The sequence below is a fragment of the Corvus hawaiiensis genome, chromosome 3 (assembly GCF_020740725.1).
Source record: "Corvus hawaiiensis isolate bCorHaw1 chromosome 3, bCorHaw1.pri.cur, whole genome shotgun sequence".
NCBI classification, from domain to species: domain Eukaryota; kingdom Metazoa; phylum Chordata; class Aves; order Passeriformes; family Corvidae; genus Corvus; species Corvus hawaiiensis.
Genome location: NC_063215.1, coordinates 67,419,955 through 67,435,990, shown reverse-complemented (window position 1 = coordinate 67,435,990; position 16,036 = coordinate 67,419,955). Strand labels below are relative to the sequence as shown.

Sequence of the window (16,036 nt, the reverse complement as noted above, 5' to 3'; positions counted from 1 at the left end):
AGCACAAGAGCGAACAAAAAGAAGGTGTACTTTCTTTTATCTCTTAGTACTTTGTGCAAAACCTGACAGTCTTGCTGCTTGAAGGAGTCAAATCACAGAAATATTGCAAAGTCTGAGAAGGGGCTGTATCAGAAGCAAGAAGCATTCATTTTCTGTTGGTGAAACTTTTAGGGGTCTGGGAAGGGGAGAAAGGTTAAAAAAAATCAACGCAAGTGTCAGCATTTGACTAGGGATCATAGCTGATTTGCTTCCTGTACTGAGAAATTCTCCAGAGCAGTTACTTCATGTCACCCAGTCTCTCACTCTTCCCCTGCAGCAACAGGAGTTTATTCTATTTTCACTTCAGAGCATCTACTAAGACGTTGCATCAAAAGAACAAACCAGACAGTGCTCCAACAACTGGGGAGATGGGTGTTTTCTGTAGCTCAGTGCCCAGTTGTGCTATTTTATGCCTTTTTCTCTTTCCAACAGGTTCATTTACTCTGGCCACCTTGCCTGTAAAAGTTCCAGGCTCCCTTACAAACTGAAGCCACAATACTCCAAGTACAGTAATGACTGACTGCCAGCTCTCTGTTTCAGTGTGTTGACACTGACTTCAAAAACCACCCCAGTAAATCACCATTAGGTGAAACAACAAGACCACAAAATTCATACCATCATTATAAACTGTAAGCCAGCTGTTTCTCTTTCTAAAGTGTCTTTAATCTCATTTTATTTTTCCCTAAGTCACTACACAAATGCCACTGCTAAAGACTTATCTCTTGCAAAGATGCTGGGATAATACCAAAACAGTCATAAAATCTAAACATATTTTATAATCAAATTTAACAATGCTAAACAAGACAAATTATTATACTTAGCTTTATGCCCTGGCTTTCTAAGATGATCTAAATCACAGTTCCCATTCAACATGTCCTATGCAATTGGACTAAAGCCTAAAAAAGAAATAGTGTAGAGCCTTCCTACACCTTCTCATTTCTATTTTAAAATTTATTGCATGCTGTTCTAGATCTGCCATTCAGAGAGTATCAAAACAACCACCAGTTAAGTTTCATTTCCCTTGATTTCCTGCAAGAAAAAAATAGATATATCCTATGCATATATGGTTTCTTTGTCCTTGATTCAAGAATTCTATAGGTTGTTTATACATAGACTGACACAACTTCTAGCAGCACTCACCTGGCACAAGAAACTTCCAGTAAGCATGCTGACAGCCAAGTTAACAAAATATGCAAAAGTAACACCACTAGATGGCTTAATTTCTTCTCCCTTGCAGCTGTTAATATTTTGCTCAGCCTATAATGCCTCTCTTTTTCTAAAATCATGTTCATTACATTTCAACACAACCAACCTGAACCTCCAGGGACCATACACCTTCTCGACAATGTACAGGACCTCAGCAATATTAAAGCCTCTATTTGCTCATTAACAAAATCTTCATTGTCTCCTCAAATTTTGATTTGGAACATTGAGTTTTAAAGATTAACATACTTAGCCCAGTGTATCATACAGTCTTGGACAAAAGCATAACCTTGGCTTATTTCTAAGTTCAATATCCAGCAGGATTTGGACAAACTGGAAATGTGGGACCACAAAGAACCTTATAAAGATCAAAAAGTCCAAGTGTAAGGTGCTGCACCTGGGTCAGGGCAATCCAAGACATGAATACAGACTGAGAGAAGAACTGATTGAGACCAGCCCTGTGGAGCCTGGGGGCCCTGGCAGGTGAAAAGCTGGACATGACCTGGCAGTGTGAGCTTACAGCCCTCCCAAAGGCCAATGACATCCTGGGCTGCATCGAAAGAGGTGTGGCCAGTGGGTCAAGGGAGGATCTTCCCTCTCTTCTCTGCCCTCATGAAACTCCACCTGGAGTTCTGAATTCCGGTCTGGAGTCCTCAGCACACAAACCTGTTAGAGTAGGTCCAGAGGAGGAACACAAAGACAATCAGGGGGCTGGAGCACCTCTCCTTTGAAGACAGACTAAGAAACTGGGGTTGTTCAGCCTGGAGAATACTCCAGGGAAAGCTCATTGCAGCCTTCCAATAATTAAAGGAGGCTTACAAAAAAGAGGGAAAGTGACATTTTACATGGGCAGATAGTGATAGAACAAGGGAAAATGGTTTTAAAGTGAAAGAGGAGACAGATTGGTTTTTAAGAAAAAAATTCTTCATTATGAGGGTGGTGAGGCACTGGAACAGGCTACCCAGAGAAGTTGCAGATGCCCCATCCCTGAAAATGGTGACGGCCAGGCTGGATGGTGCTTTGAGCAGCCTGGTCTAGTGGAAGGTGTCCCTGCCCATAGCAAGTGGGGGTGGAACTAGATGATCTTTAAGGTCCCTTCCAATCCAGGCCATTCTGTGATTCTGTGATATCTACACATTAGCTATCTTTCCTTTGGTTTTCATATTTTCTCTTCTTTACTTGTTACTCCACACAATTGTTCTTTCATGTTTCTTCTTACAAAGATTACCTGTTAACCTAAATTCAAAGGTTCATTATAAATGCATGGAAAAAATGCACTGCTCTTCAGCCACACAGGATCATTCCACTGAAACTCACCATTACTGTCTGCAGATTGGTGTACCAATGACTATTTGTGTTCCCAAACGAGTATCATCTTCTATGCCACAGGAACAAGTGAGTAGCTTTAGGCAACCTCAACTGGTTGTCATTTTACACAAGCAGGCAATAGGAGCTACTCTCCTATTGCAGTCACTTACCAGCAATGTCAAAATAAAACCATGTTGCAAGATCTAGCAATGCTATTCCCACTGACACTTTTCCTTCACTGAATTGACCTTAATCCATAGCTGAAAACTTTTATCTGGTACCGTCAATTTATGAGGCTGACTTAGACAAAGAAAAGCACTCCTGAAGTACAGAAAGCTAGGCTATATTTTAGACTGCCATTGAGTGGTAGTCTAAATAGGAGATTTTTCCAGTGGATAAAGCCTGCCATAGTCCTTAGAATCGAATCACAACTTTCAAAGATTTCTCCACAATCACAAAATCCATGGGCTACTTTGGGGTTGTTCTGCACTCTTTTCCAATTAAAACAATAGTTGACACCATAATTAAAAGGCAACCTTATTTCCAATGCTTTTTGAAAGAACATCCCTCACCTTCAATCCCCCATTTCAGTCACAACCAAACACTTGCAAAATGTGTATTCAGGTTCTGCTGGCAGAGTGATAGTTTCTCCCTATGAAGCAGATCATTACCACACCTCTGCAACTGAAAAAAAGGAGAGGAAATACACTTGCTTTCATCTGAAATGAAACTGCTGTGCTCTCTTCATCCCGTGGAGTCTGAGATGCAATGATAAATTTCAAGATTTCAGGTAATAGTAAGACAAACTCAGACATCTGGTAAAAAGAAAGTTTAGACAAAATAAATATTAAACAAAACTCTAGCCTAGTACAAAAATTCTAGAATCCAAATGTTTTCTAAATCTAAGTAATTGTAACTAAGCCTATGTAAGTGCCTTATCACATCAGCTCGCAAAGAGACAATGCCCGTGGAAGGTCATGTCTAGATCCAAATTCTTCAACTAAACCTCCTTAATTATCTCCCTTATTTTCATTTAGAAGTACCCTTAATATAGAGGAAACAATGTTATAAGGGATGAAAGTCTTCCACAATTGGGCTAAATTATCTGCTTACAGATAACAGCTGAATCGTTTAAGACTATTCTTCTTACTGAGAGCTATGGGAAGAAATTGAGTTAATTTATCATTACACTGCTGGGCTACATGAAGTGAAAGATAATGGCCTATAAACTGATACATAGCTATTTCACTGAAATAGCTGAGGGACTGCTTTTTGCTCCTGATGCAAACACGTGGCAAAGAAGTGAAATTTCATTGACAGGCTTCTCTCTTTTCTTTCTGGATCCATTTCCCCCCTCTTCCAAAAGAGGAAACTGTCATGCTTACTAGTAAAGAAAAAAGTGGGAAAAGGAGATTTTGTGCAATCTGTAACTTTTATTATGCTTCCATCCTTCTCAGAGGTGCCCAAGAATCCCCAATATTGAGTAACTTTAATTTAAACTCTGAAATTTAAAGTTTAATTTCAGTAACAGAAAGAGGAGAAAGACATTTGTTTCAACTAGCTTGCTGTGTTGGAACTCGTAGCAAAAGAATACTTCTCTTTGTAGCAAAGAAAATGAGAGAATAATAACCAAGAGACTTCCAGTATGTGATATGGAACATCCAAAATTGAACATGAAGGGTGAGTGATTATTTCAGGATTAATAAGGCATCCCCTCTTAAAAGAAAGAGAAAGTAGGAAAGCAAAAAGCATAGTTCACAAACTGAGTCCAAATATGGCAGGTGACAGAAAGCAGCGACCTCAGATGACTGTTCTAGGACCATATCCCAAAACCCAACACAATTAGCACTAATTGATCAGCAGTCTCAGCAGAAATGCCAAGAATTGAGCAAGCATTGAAAACCAAAGTCTCCACCTCTCCCCAGAAAGGATGCTTTCTCCAGGTCAGAAATTTGGAACACCAGTGCAGAAAACCCAGCACTTTTCCTATTAGCACAACACTGTGCCCATGAATACAGGGCTCATCAGCAACTGAGGAGCATCTACAGATTCATAGAATCATTAACATGGGAAAAGACCTCTAAGATCTTCAATTCCAATCATTCACCCAGCACTGCCAAGTCCAGCACTAAACCCTGCCCTACACAACCAATCTACACATTTTTTTCAACACTTCCAGGAACTCTAATTCCACCACTTTTCCGGGCAGCTTGTTCCAATGCCTGACAACCCTTTCAGTAAAGAATTTTTTCCTAATATCCAATCTAAACCTCCCCTAGTACAACTTGAGTTGAGCAGCATTTCAATTTGTTACTTCACTTGCAGCACCTACCATGTTTACCATATACCATAAACCATCAGTAAATATAATTACGACTATGAAGAATTTCTTTCTGTAGCGCAACACAGGATTTCAAGTATCAAAAAACACTCCTGACATCTTATACCCACATTCAATTATGCAACTATGCAAGGCTGAGCAAGTTACTTTTGCTTTGTAGTAAAATCCTTTGCACCAAAGCATATCAAGAGTGGCCACAGCATGAAAATATCACAGGGCAGCCAGAACACAACACAAGTCTGCAAGCAGTGGACATGAAATAGAAAACTCTCAGGGCAACTTTGGAACATATCTCTTACAGTTTGTCCTGATTAAAAACAGAGGGGAAGGGAAAAAGGAGGACAGAACTGTTCCAGAGTTCCTGATGACTAACAGTGACAGGACATATTCAAATAGCATTATTTTCCCAGCTACCTAGGATTTTTTAAAAATAAGCTCAAATGATCTGTCTGAAGAAGACAAGAAAAAACTGCCAGTTCTCTAGACACAAGCTGGTGAAGCACTATGCTGTTCTAGCCAACTACTGTTTCATGACTTCATGAATTTGGGCAGGGTAATTAAGCTCTAAGGGAAAGAAGGGGGAAAAATTGCTTCCTGAAAAATAGCAGCAATCAAAAAGCACTGTGGCAAAACACTGTGGCAAGAGGCTCTCATATCAAATATTGATCCAGCTCCCATGAACATGTGAAGTTCATGGAAGTCAAGTTTCCCATTAATGCTACATTCATGCTTTAATAGAACTACCTCATATTTTAGATTCATTTTTGCTGCAAGAGCAAAATACTTTCAGCTTAAAAATCAAACTTGCCTTTAAATAAATGTAAGAGGATTCTAAAAGCATGTCCTGAAGTATTTCTCTCATCTCCTCTCTCCTTTCCTCCTTTCCACATTACTACTGAACTGCTATTTTAAAAAAAAAACCAGCTATATCCTAGAACCTATCTTAACTTCTGTTAAGCTGCATTTTGCTTGCAAATAGGAATGACTTATGCAGCACTTAAGAATACTGAAATTCTGAAGCTTTTTGTCCTCTCCCATTTTGTTTTTCCTTGTTCTTTCACCTTGAAGAAACAATTCTATTTCTAGAGAAGCTGCCTGATACATAGAGGCCTAGAGACCACACGGATTTACAGTAATATACCCATTTATTATACAGTTTTATTTGGCACTGATCCTAATTAGACAAATGGCAAAACAAAGTGGTCACATTTAGATCAGCCCCATCACTCAAGATGTGCAAAACCTGTCTGTCTTCTGCTTTAGTTCTGAAAACATTATCTGAAAATGCAAAAGTGGGGGGCAGATTAGATGACAAAGTTTTGTGCTATGTTAAAATGCCTTCTACTCGTAGGCACGTAATTCAGATATGCACCAAATGCCTGACTGTACTGCATTACCACCATTGAGATTAGACTAGAGCTAAGGGGTTTGCAAATGAATACATGCTGTGGCTGTACAGCACACTCATAGCAGGCCCAGATTTAGATCAAAATTCAGCACAGTAGTAAGAATTTTTCACATGGGGTAAAACTGTGAAACTCCTTTTCATAGGAAGTGAGCAACCCACGGCTGAAAACTGCTGCACTATCATTTTGACTATTTTAGTCTTCACTTATAAGCTAATAGGGCACTAGCACAGAGAATCATAGAAAATCACAAGTTGGAAGACCTCTGGAGGTCAAACCTGCCAATTCCAGGAACCAATTTCAAAGCTGGGTCTGCTGCTAAGGTCCTTATCCACTACAACTGTTACTGCCAGAGATGGAAATGTAACAGCCTCTTTCCTTGGGCAACCCACTCCAGTGCTCAGGTACACCTCCTGTGCAGAACTGTTGCCCTTACAACCAACTCCCTTGCTGCAGCTTATTCCCACTGCCTCTTTTCCTTCCACAGGGCCCCTCCAAGAAGAGCCTGGCTCCATCTTTTATAGTGACAACTCACCAGGTATGCAGTGACAGCAGATGGGAATCCCTGGAGCCTGCTCTCCAAATTAAGTGAAGTCAGCTCCCCTGCTGCTCTACTCCTACATCGTGTAGGAGCAATGCACCTCCAAGCACTGCACTCTCCCCAGTCTCTCACTGTTTGTCAAACTGGGCGCCTGAAACCAACTGTGCTATTCCAGACACGACCTCACGAGTGTTAAATAGAAAAACATAAACACTTCATCCTGTCTGGCTACGCTCCTTCTCACACTTGTACCAATGCATTGGATTACTCCTTCAGGTGCGAGAATTGGCACTGGGTTTTTGTGGGGCTGCTTTTAAAAATTCATGGGGTTCCTGTCAGTCCATCCCTCCCACTTGGGGCCCCAAGGAATGGGAACAGAACATTGTATCATTTACAAACCTGCTGAGGGTGCACTCCATCCCACTCTGGATTCATAACAATGCTAAACAGTATCAGTCTCTGTTCCATCCTTTGAGGAACATAAATGGTCCAGACAGTTGTCTTCCCATCTTTTGGCTCATCTATCTTTTCCACGTATCCCTGATTTGGCTGTGACAGACCGCATCCAAAGTCTTTCTAAAACCATGATCAGGGAACAGTACTGCTTTGCCTTGATCCAGAGACACAGCAACAACTTTCTCACAGAAAGCAAACAGCTTGGGCACCCTTCTCAAAATCCATGATGGCTCTTCACAATTGCCATCTTGTCTTTTATGCTTGGGGGCCCTATTACAGTGTTTTCTTTAAGGACTGAGGACACAGGAGTCCTTGGGGAAAGACACTTAGCAAGCTCCTAAATCTCACTATCAAAAGGTCTTCCCAGTAACTTTACCTACAAGCTTCTCTTTGAAATTCTGCTCATTCTTTTACACTCCAATGACAACCAGAATCCACACCTGTCTTCATGAATCAACTTACACTATCGTAGGAAGACCACAGGAATTCTCAGGATTCTCTCTGACCTATCAAAACATAAAAATATCCCTCCAATATCCCACTGGTATTTTTTATTAGATCCCTCCAAAAGACCAAAGGAAATCAATCAGTAAATAACATGCTAACAGTTAACAACATCTTGCCTACACCCCAAAGCCCCTAATGGTGGTTGTCCATCACTGATAGAGTGTATATAAAGGTGCAATTTGATACCAATGGAGAACTGAATTCCATTAGTTATTACATTTCCAAATGGAATTTAATTTCTTGTCCATATTTCTAGTTTTCATATCTTTTGACTCACTGGATAGTAATTTCCAGCCTTCACCTACCTCATTTTTTTAAAGCTAGTAAAAATTTTTTCCCTTCAGCCTTCCATTGCTTCTCTAGCTGCTGTGATCATTCTATAATAAAGGCCAGAAGCAAATCAACTATCACCTCCCAAGACTACCAGATGCCTATCATTTTAAGTATTCTCCACAAGTTTTCAGCTTTACAATTTTTAATCCAAACCCACAAAGAAATTATGTCCATCTCTCTCATTTTAAATGACCATTGACTGACATGCACTCCCAGCCTATTCATGCTCCTTCAAATAAGGCTTATCTTCTCTGTCACTAAACACCATCAAGGTACCACGTTGCCCTTGATTAGCTGTACGTTAGCCCTGTTCTGTTTACAAAACACCCAAGTCACATTTCATCCGAGCCCTGTGCATACACTCTTCAAGAAATCACACCAAAAATCACTTCTTCTACAATCATTCCCAACACAGCCAAGCTGTGGGGTATTTGGAGGTGGGGTGGTTACCAGTCAAGTTGTTTTCTAAAATGGTAAATCCTAAACTCCTGAGAGGCTGATCACCAGATATTATTTACTAAATCTCCTTTTTCAAAATAGTGATTTTGTTTTCACCAGTTCACTTCTAGCCTCATTGTACTTTAGTAGATAATAGTCATCATTATTCCAAGGCTCCCTTAATTCTGGCCTCCTCCCTTCTATAAGGCTTTTTTGTAAAACTAAATCTAATTAGAATGTCCTTTATACAACTAGAACCGTATCAAGCAGTCTGGACGTAACTTTCTCATCGAAAAAAAGAAACTGTCTGCATAATTTAGCAATGCTTTTGACGACACTGCTTCATTTTTCAATCAACAACCTTCTTAATACAATATCCTACTTCAGAACATGTTTCCAAAATTAACTTTTGTTCTCACTTCTGCTGTCCAATGAATGTACTACATTGCTGCTCCTTCTCATCCACACTTGGTTATCTGCATTATATACCTGACTATGTCAAGTGCCAATGATTTATTTTCTAAATCAATTCAAAGTCATGTAAGCATTAAAAAACTTATCTTTGTTGAATTCATTTGAACCAGGATTAACCTACACATTTCTCAAAACAGCCTTCCAGGCTTGTTTTTGCCCTGTCCCCATGACCTTCACATTTTTTTCAAAATTTCACAGGAACAGAGCCTTTGCTGCTACTCTCAAAATTCAACAGAATGTAAATGTCTTTTGGAATGCATCACCAGTATCACAGCAAAAAAAGGATTTTGGCTGACCGTAGCATTCGCTGTGCTTTTAAATTCCTGCAGTTTTATAAATTTAACACTAGCTATTAAAAAAAACAGCATAAAATGAGAGGATTACATTTTAAGTTATGTATTCTTAAGAAAAAAAAGAACCACGCAATGTGTTTCTGATGTTGCATAGGTGAGGAAGTCAGGAGCTCACCTAAGTTACCACACAAAGACTCATGTTGGATCAGGTTTGAGACTTGAGTATTTTATATGAAGAGTTGAATATTTCTTTATTTTTAAATCAGGTTCTTCTCAAGAATTTCTCAAAAAAGTGAGAGGCAAAAATGAGGAAATACCCTCTCAGCAACTAGGTATGTTTCTCAGCCTGTTTTCCAGTGGATGAATTCTCCAGTCTCTGAACTAGCAATGTGAACTAGCTAGCAATGTGTTTCAAAAATACCACAGTCAAATTCCATATGCAGGATACATATTTCAAGGTAATCATTTATCTGTCTGCCAGAGATGCACTATTCTTTACCTTCTGTTAGGGAACTTAAAGAAAGTTTCACAATTTTGTAGTTTATTTTTGTAAGTAATATTGTAGCTCTGGTCTCTCAGAAAAGATCGATCAATTTGTACCTTAAAATTATTTTTTCTGTTATAAATTCATTCTAGTCTGAGCTAGTTGAATATAACTAATAAAAGTCTTTCTTTAAGGATCATATTAGCAAGAACACAGCAGATGACAGCCCCTACAACAGTTTTCTGATTGTTCATTATCAGCATCAAAGTCTTACACAAGAGTTTTGAAACAAAGCTGCTAAGAACAATAAAGCAAAACGTATTACATACTGACAACACAATGCCAAGTGCAGACATTTTGCCCTGGTATGCCACTAATTTCAGGATAAAAATCAAACAGCAACAAGTGGAAAGGTCTATCTGGCAAAACTCACCTTGGTATGAAGGAATTAGTGAAAGAAAAAACAGCAACAGAAGAAATATCCTAAACTTTGGATTTCATGTTTTTTCAGCCGCACTGCAGTATGTCAGCAAAGTGTTTATTTTTCTTTCTTCTTTAAAGAAATTTGCAAAATGTGGACTATTAATTCTGAGTGCTACTATTATATGAGGCTGTTAGAAGGAACAATTATGCATTTCCCCAGTACTGTTCAATAATAAAGCCTTACTTCTTTCATAAACAGTGCAGTTTAAAACAAACACTAAACTTCAAGAATTTATCTTACATATTTCATTGGCCCTCTGTTACACTTCAGAGGACACTTCACATGAAACATTTAGATCTAGTTCATGAAGTATATACCCTGGATACAATGCAATAATTCATACACTTCATAGTAAACAGCTTCTCTTCTGCAGATCTGAACTATATCAGTGTATCCACAGAGTGCACAAGACATACAAACATCTGACATTCCAAAGACAGGAGTATACAGGGCACTACAAGAAATCTTTCCTGACATGCTGTCATGGTTGCTTTTAGTAATTTCCATACATTTTCTCATCTAAGCATTAACATTTCCATCACCAGACTTCCATCTATCATTGCCTTACATTGACACCTGCTGGAAGTGACTGGAATCGTAAACCATTTCGTTTTTTCCCCCCTCAATTAGTGTCTGATTTAACTGTACAAGAAGACCAACAATCCTACTTTCAGTAAACTAAGCACAGACATCTGAAAAAATAAGCCACATGACTTTTTAACAAGCAAAAATCATACAATGTGTAATTTTAAGCAATGTGTAATTCCCAAGGCTATCAGTGCATGGGTTCTCAATCAGAAAATGTATTTTAAGAACGACTTTTTAGAAGATTTTTTCACTACCCCTTGGGTAGATTTAAACTCAGCAAATTAAGTACGCAACCATTTACTGGGCTCTCAGGCTAATTAGTAAATAATTATTACTGTAAGAGTCACTAAATAGCAGCTTGACAAACATTTTACAAACAAGTTTATTCAAAAAAAGTGACTAAACAAGGCAATTATAGCCCATGTCTTTAGATTAATGAAAAAAAAAATCTGCTTTATTCACAAAAGCAAACAGACTTTTTAATGACAACTGATAGACAAGAACAACTGAGGAATGTTTGTTAAAATAGCTAGTATGTACACAAACTACTGTCTCTCATTCTTCATAATGAAGATGCATCTATTAGTACAGCTTGGTAAACTGAAGCACGCTGAACAGCCATTTGACGGCAATGCTTTTCCCCATATGCCAGAACTTCATCTACAAGCTTCACATCCTGAATGATACTTTTCCCTTACTTTCAAACCCTACTCTAAGGATGGGATCTCTCTCACTTGATGTGACTTTTTATATTCCTCATAACAGAAAGCACATTTCAGATTGAAACAAGTAGGACAAGTTAAGGTGGCTTTGCTTTATCATCAGAACAAGACTTTGGTTCTCACACACCTTGTATGAAAAACACAGACATATTTTCATCAAAAAGCAGACAGTTTTAAAGTATCATAAGCAGCAAGAAGAGAAAAACAATTTCAAAGGCAGCCAAATAGAATTTATGTAAGGTTATGTCAGTATATATACAGCTGAAGACCTACACAAGGTCTTTTTTTTATAATTTTATAATTTTGCAACATTTCAAGACAGAATCATTGTATTAAAAGTTTAGTAATACCTCGCCACCTCACCAGGGCATCACACTGCAGCAGTATTAACTCACGGACTTTACAAATCAGTTTTAAATTTATTAATTTTATTCACTTATTTTAATCTGGTGAGTGATCAAACTACTTTTAAAAGTGAATTTTACTAGGTATCCTAGACTATCACCATAGTCTTAAGGTTCAGAACTACAGAGCCTATGAAAAAAACAAAAGGTAAACACTGTCTTTGGGAGTAGAAACAATCAGCCACCAAAATAGGTACCATCAAAAATACCAGTAAGTGGTAGCCTATGTCAACATGCTTTTCCTCCAACTTTCCTGATTTTTTAAGCATGAAAGAACTCAATCAGTGAAGTCAGAATTTAATGGCTGCGTATTAGTGTGCTGAACTCATTGCTAATTAAAAGTTTCTCAAAAGAAAAATAACACTGGGCATGGAAAAATGCAGTTATCCTACATAATGGGTACACAGGAGTTAAAGAATCACATTTACCAAGAGCTAATTAATTCCCATGGAAAAGAAGTGGTACTATTTTATAAAAAACAAATGAAATCACTGAACATAACAGTTTTCTTCCAGAGACTTGAATGGTGGGCAAGAGAGCACTTTTCTAAAAAAAAGTGTATCAGTCAGACAAGCATAGGGTTGTTTTGTTTTGGTTTTTTTTGTATTGCGTTCTTCAACAAAACACACATGGACAGCATTACAGCTTTAAAAACACTAGACAGCCTAGATGATTTTGACACTCACCCCATGCTCACTATCTTTTCTTTTTATCTCAGAAAGACAACAGAGTTAGCAAAACACACACGACATTTAAGGCTTACGTTTCTTACCTTACAAAGCTTCTGGTAACGGGGAGAAGAAACTGCCATCCTCTGTAAACGATGCAACAACACCACAACTTTCTGAAGAGAGGATCTCACCACAGCCATCATTTTAAGTTTGCCACACTTCTGAAGATACCTCAGAATTTGCATTATAAATGAAGAGCAACTATCATTTCCTCCCGGTCACTGGACAATGATTTGCCAGCTTTCTGAGCATGCTCTCTTCCAGGACTGCTTTTGCAAGCTACAGGCTTTATACGTTTCAAAGGCAAAGAAGATTGATATAGCATAAGTTTTTCTCCTAAAATAACCCCACAAAACAAATGCAAAAAAATAACAGCCTTCACAGATTCTTCTAATCGGTACTGCTCAGCTCTGTTTTTGCAGAGGGCAAATGAAGTTGAGCAGCTGGTCGTCTGCCACCGTTCAGGAGTGCACTAAATAGCCAGAAAAAGGTTATTAATTTAAGCCTGAAAGCTGCAGGAACAAAAAAAGAATTCCTTCAGGAAGACGGCTCCAGTGTATCACAACAGTTGCTCTTCCCTAGTAGCTGCTTTCTATCAGCAGACTGAGTGTTTGCTCCCTCACTCTGGGAAAGGATGCTCTCGTTCTCAGACTGAACGCAGCTCTGGCAGAGCTGTAGAGTGAGTGAATAACAGATTGTGTTATAAATCTTGAGAGAGGAGCACAGGGATACCTGCCCTAATTATATCAGCCATACGTTAAAGGCTAATAAATCACAGGCGTTTCTCAAAACTAGATTACCCAACACAAAAGGGAAAACTGCAGGGGGTAAACCTCTTCCTATAAAAACTCTCTTAAAGCTAATTTAGTCAAAGGGATCTCAAAGGATTCTCACTTGCATCAGAAAGTAGGAATGTTTTTCACAAGTCACTTCCAATTACATATTTTCCAGAATGACTTTAGACAAGAAAAAATAGGGTTTTGATAAAGTAAAAGCATACAGTTGCATCATCAGCCCCTTCTCTAAGTCATCCTTGAATCCAAAGAGCTAACATAATTTTGATGTATTTCCCATGACAAAGAAGAATTATTTAAGCCAGCAAAGGATGACAGCAGGACATTCAAGAGCATGGAAGTGTTTTGCTACCAGCAAGGACTTCCAATGCAATACAGCCAACATACCCCTAGGTGTGGCAAAACTGCAGCATAACCAGAGCCAGCTACTCATTGCTTCCAAAGGCACTGTGATGAATCTGCTTAAACCTGTTTCAGAGGGGCTGCTGTAGCAAAGGTTCAGGGAGGCCTGAACACAGTAGGTGGAGCACACCACTACAAGTAATCATATGATTTAATGTGCATATTTCCACATGAAAAGGTACCTACACATTTCAAGCACATCAATCAACACAATATGCAGGCAATAGCTATCCTGACAAGTTCATATGATCCAGAATAACGCACAGCTTAGATGTCAGCACATTATACACTGCTTTGCCTCTTTTAAGGCACTTTCCTACCAAGGAGATGAATGCAAGGTTCAGGTTGTTCATACAGGACGTTTAAAATCTCTTCCCAACCAGTTATGTGAAGACAACCTTCTCACCTTTATTTTTAGGACTGAATCAATGTTTCTACCACTCCTTAGATAAACCCTGTTTACCTGTACTCTGGTTTCTTCTTGATCTGTCTGCAACACTAACAACATCATTTTGAGTAAACAGATATACACATTCTACTCTGTGTATAGAAATCTTACCATCCATATTCACCTTGCCAGGCACATTGTCTTTTCTCATCTCCACCACTTATTTGAACTGTTCCTCTGGATGCCATTGCTCCTGGCTTACATCCATTCCCACCAGAAGTGTGGTTCTATAACCTTCTAGATTGAGCCTACCATTATTAGCTGACATGCTCTTACCAAATATCTTTTAAGAAAACCTATGATGCAGCACAACTCTGAAACCATGGAAGCATTCAGAAATGACTGTGCAAAAGCTGAAACCTCTTCTGTGTAAGACAGAGCCCACAGTCCACACCTTCCTTCCTTCAGTTCTGCTTTTTATCTTCTCAGGTGTTTCAATCTACAAGTTTGAATCAAGCAGTGAGACAAACTGCCACTACTTATGCTGACTTTTTTTTTTACAATACAAAAAATCTTTGAATTATTTTGAATGCCGTCATATCTGTAGGCACAGGACTTTACATATATTGCACTACTTCTTACTATTTCCTACCTTATTTTCTGCATCCCTGTTTTAAATTAGGTTTTAATCTCTTTCAGGTCACTGCTAAACATTTTCCAACACAGACTGTAGTGTTTTGGCACTAACCTGAAAGGAAAGACTTCTACAACATTTAGATACTGAGAGAATGAATTTAACTGACTGATGACACAAGCGTGGATTTTTCCTTTTCAAAAAGACATTGCTACCACACTCAAAGTCAGCATTATTTGCACAGTACTGTTGCTGGCCTCAGGTATCACAATGAAAGGCAAAACAAGGCTTCAAGTGCTCAGATCACTGATTCCACAGCAGAGTGACTTGAGCTGCAGCCAAAAAAGTTAGGCCCAAAATGTAATGAAGGATAGTCCTCCCAGATTACCAGATGCCAGTTTAACAGATGATCCTATTTTGAAAATGCATGACGTGTAACAATGGCAACAACAACAAATCCATCATGTTTTGTCTTGGTTCAGCTCATTTCATCTAGAATTTATCACACCTTAAACTTATAGTAAAATTTTACTTAATGCACAGGCCTTGAGGAGCAGAGACATCTTCATACAGAGCAGAGAAGGTTATAATCCCTGCATTCTTCTTAAAACCATTTAACCACTACCCTTAAAACCAATATTTCTTCATATATTCAACAAAGCACTAAGAGAACAACACTGTTATTTTACATCACATAACAGAGGAAGAACAGGAAATTATCTTTGTTTAATCAGATATTCGGCTTAAGAACTTGTGGTGATCTGTTTACCCATTGCTTTTCCTATCCCACACTGTTCCCCCCCCAGCCCCCTCCCGTTCCTTGCCCCTGGCCACTCCCTCAGGCTCTCGCTATTGGTTCCAGTACCCCAACTCCACCGACAAAACCCGCCTGCGCCCGGATCACGAGGTCTCTCTGCCTCTGGGGATTGCTGGGACAAGATGTAACTATTAAAAGATTCTCTTAATCCCTTATGGAGAGACCGTTCTCGCCTCCTTCGCCATCTCTGGTTGTAACGCTGATAGCTGCTGGAGCAAAACTGCAGAGCAGTCCAAAATGGACTACGGG

General features: G+C 38.9%; 1 protein-coding gene across 6 annotated transcripts in view; it reads right to left on the bottom strand.

The window, feature by feature from the left end:
• The window catches only part of UTRN (utrophin), a 356,635-nt gene that overhangs the window by 178,051 nt on the left and 162,548 nt on the right, over positions 1-16,036 (bottom strand). The window contains exon 1 of one of the 6 annotated variants that reach the window (XM_048296205.1): positions 12,794-13,398. The exons of the other annotated variants lie outside the window; for them this stretch is intronic. Within the exon in view, the coding sequence (XP_048152162.1) occupies positions 12,794-12,937 (144 nt within the window). The 5' untranslated portion in view covers positions 12,938-13,398. Of the gene's footprint in view, positions 1-12,793; positions 13,399-16,036 lie in introns of those variants that run through there. 6 annotated transcript variants of the gene reach the window in all.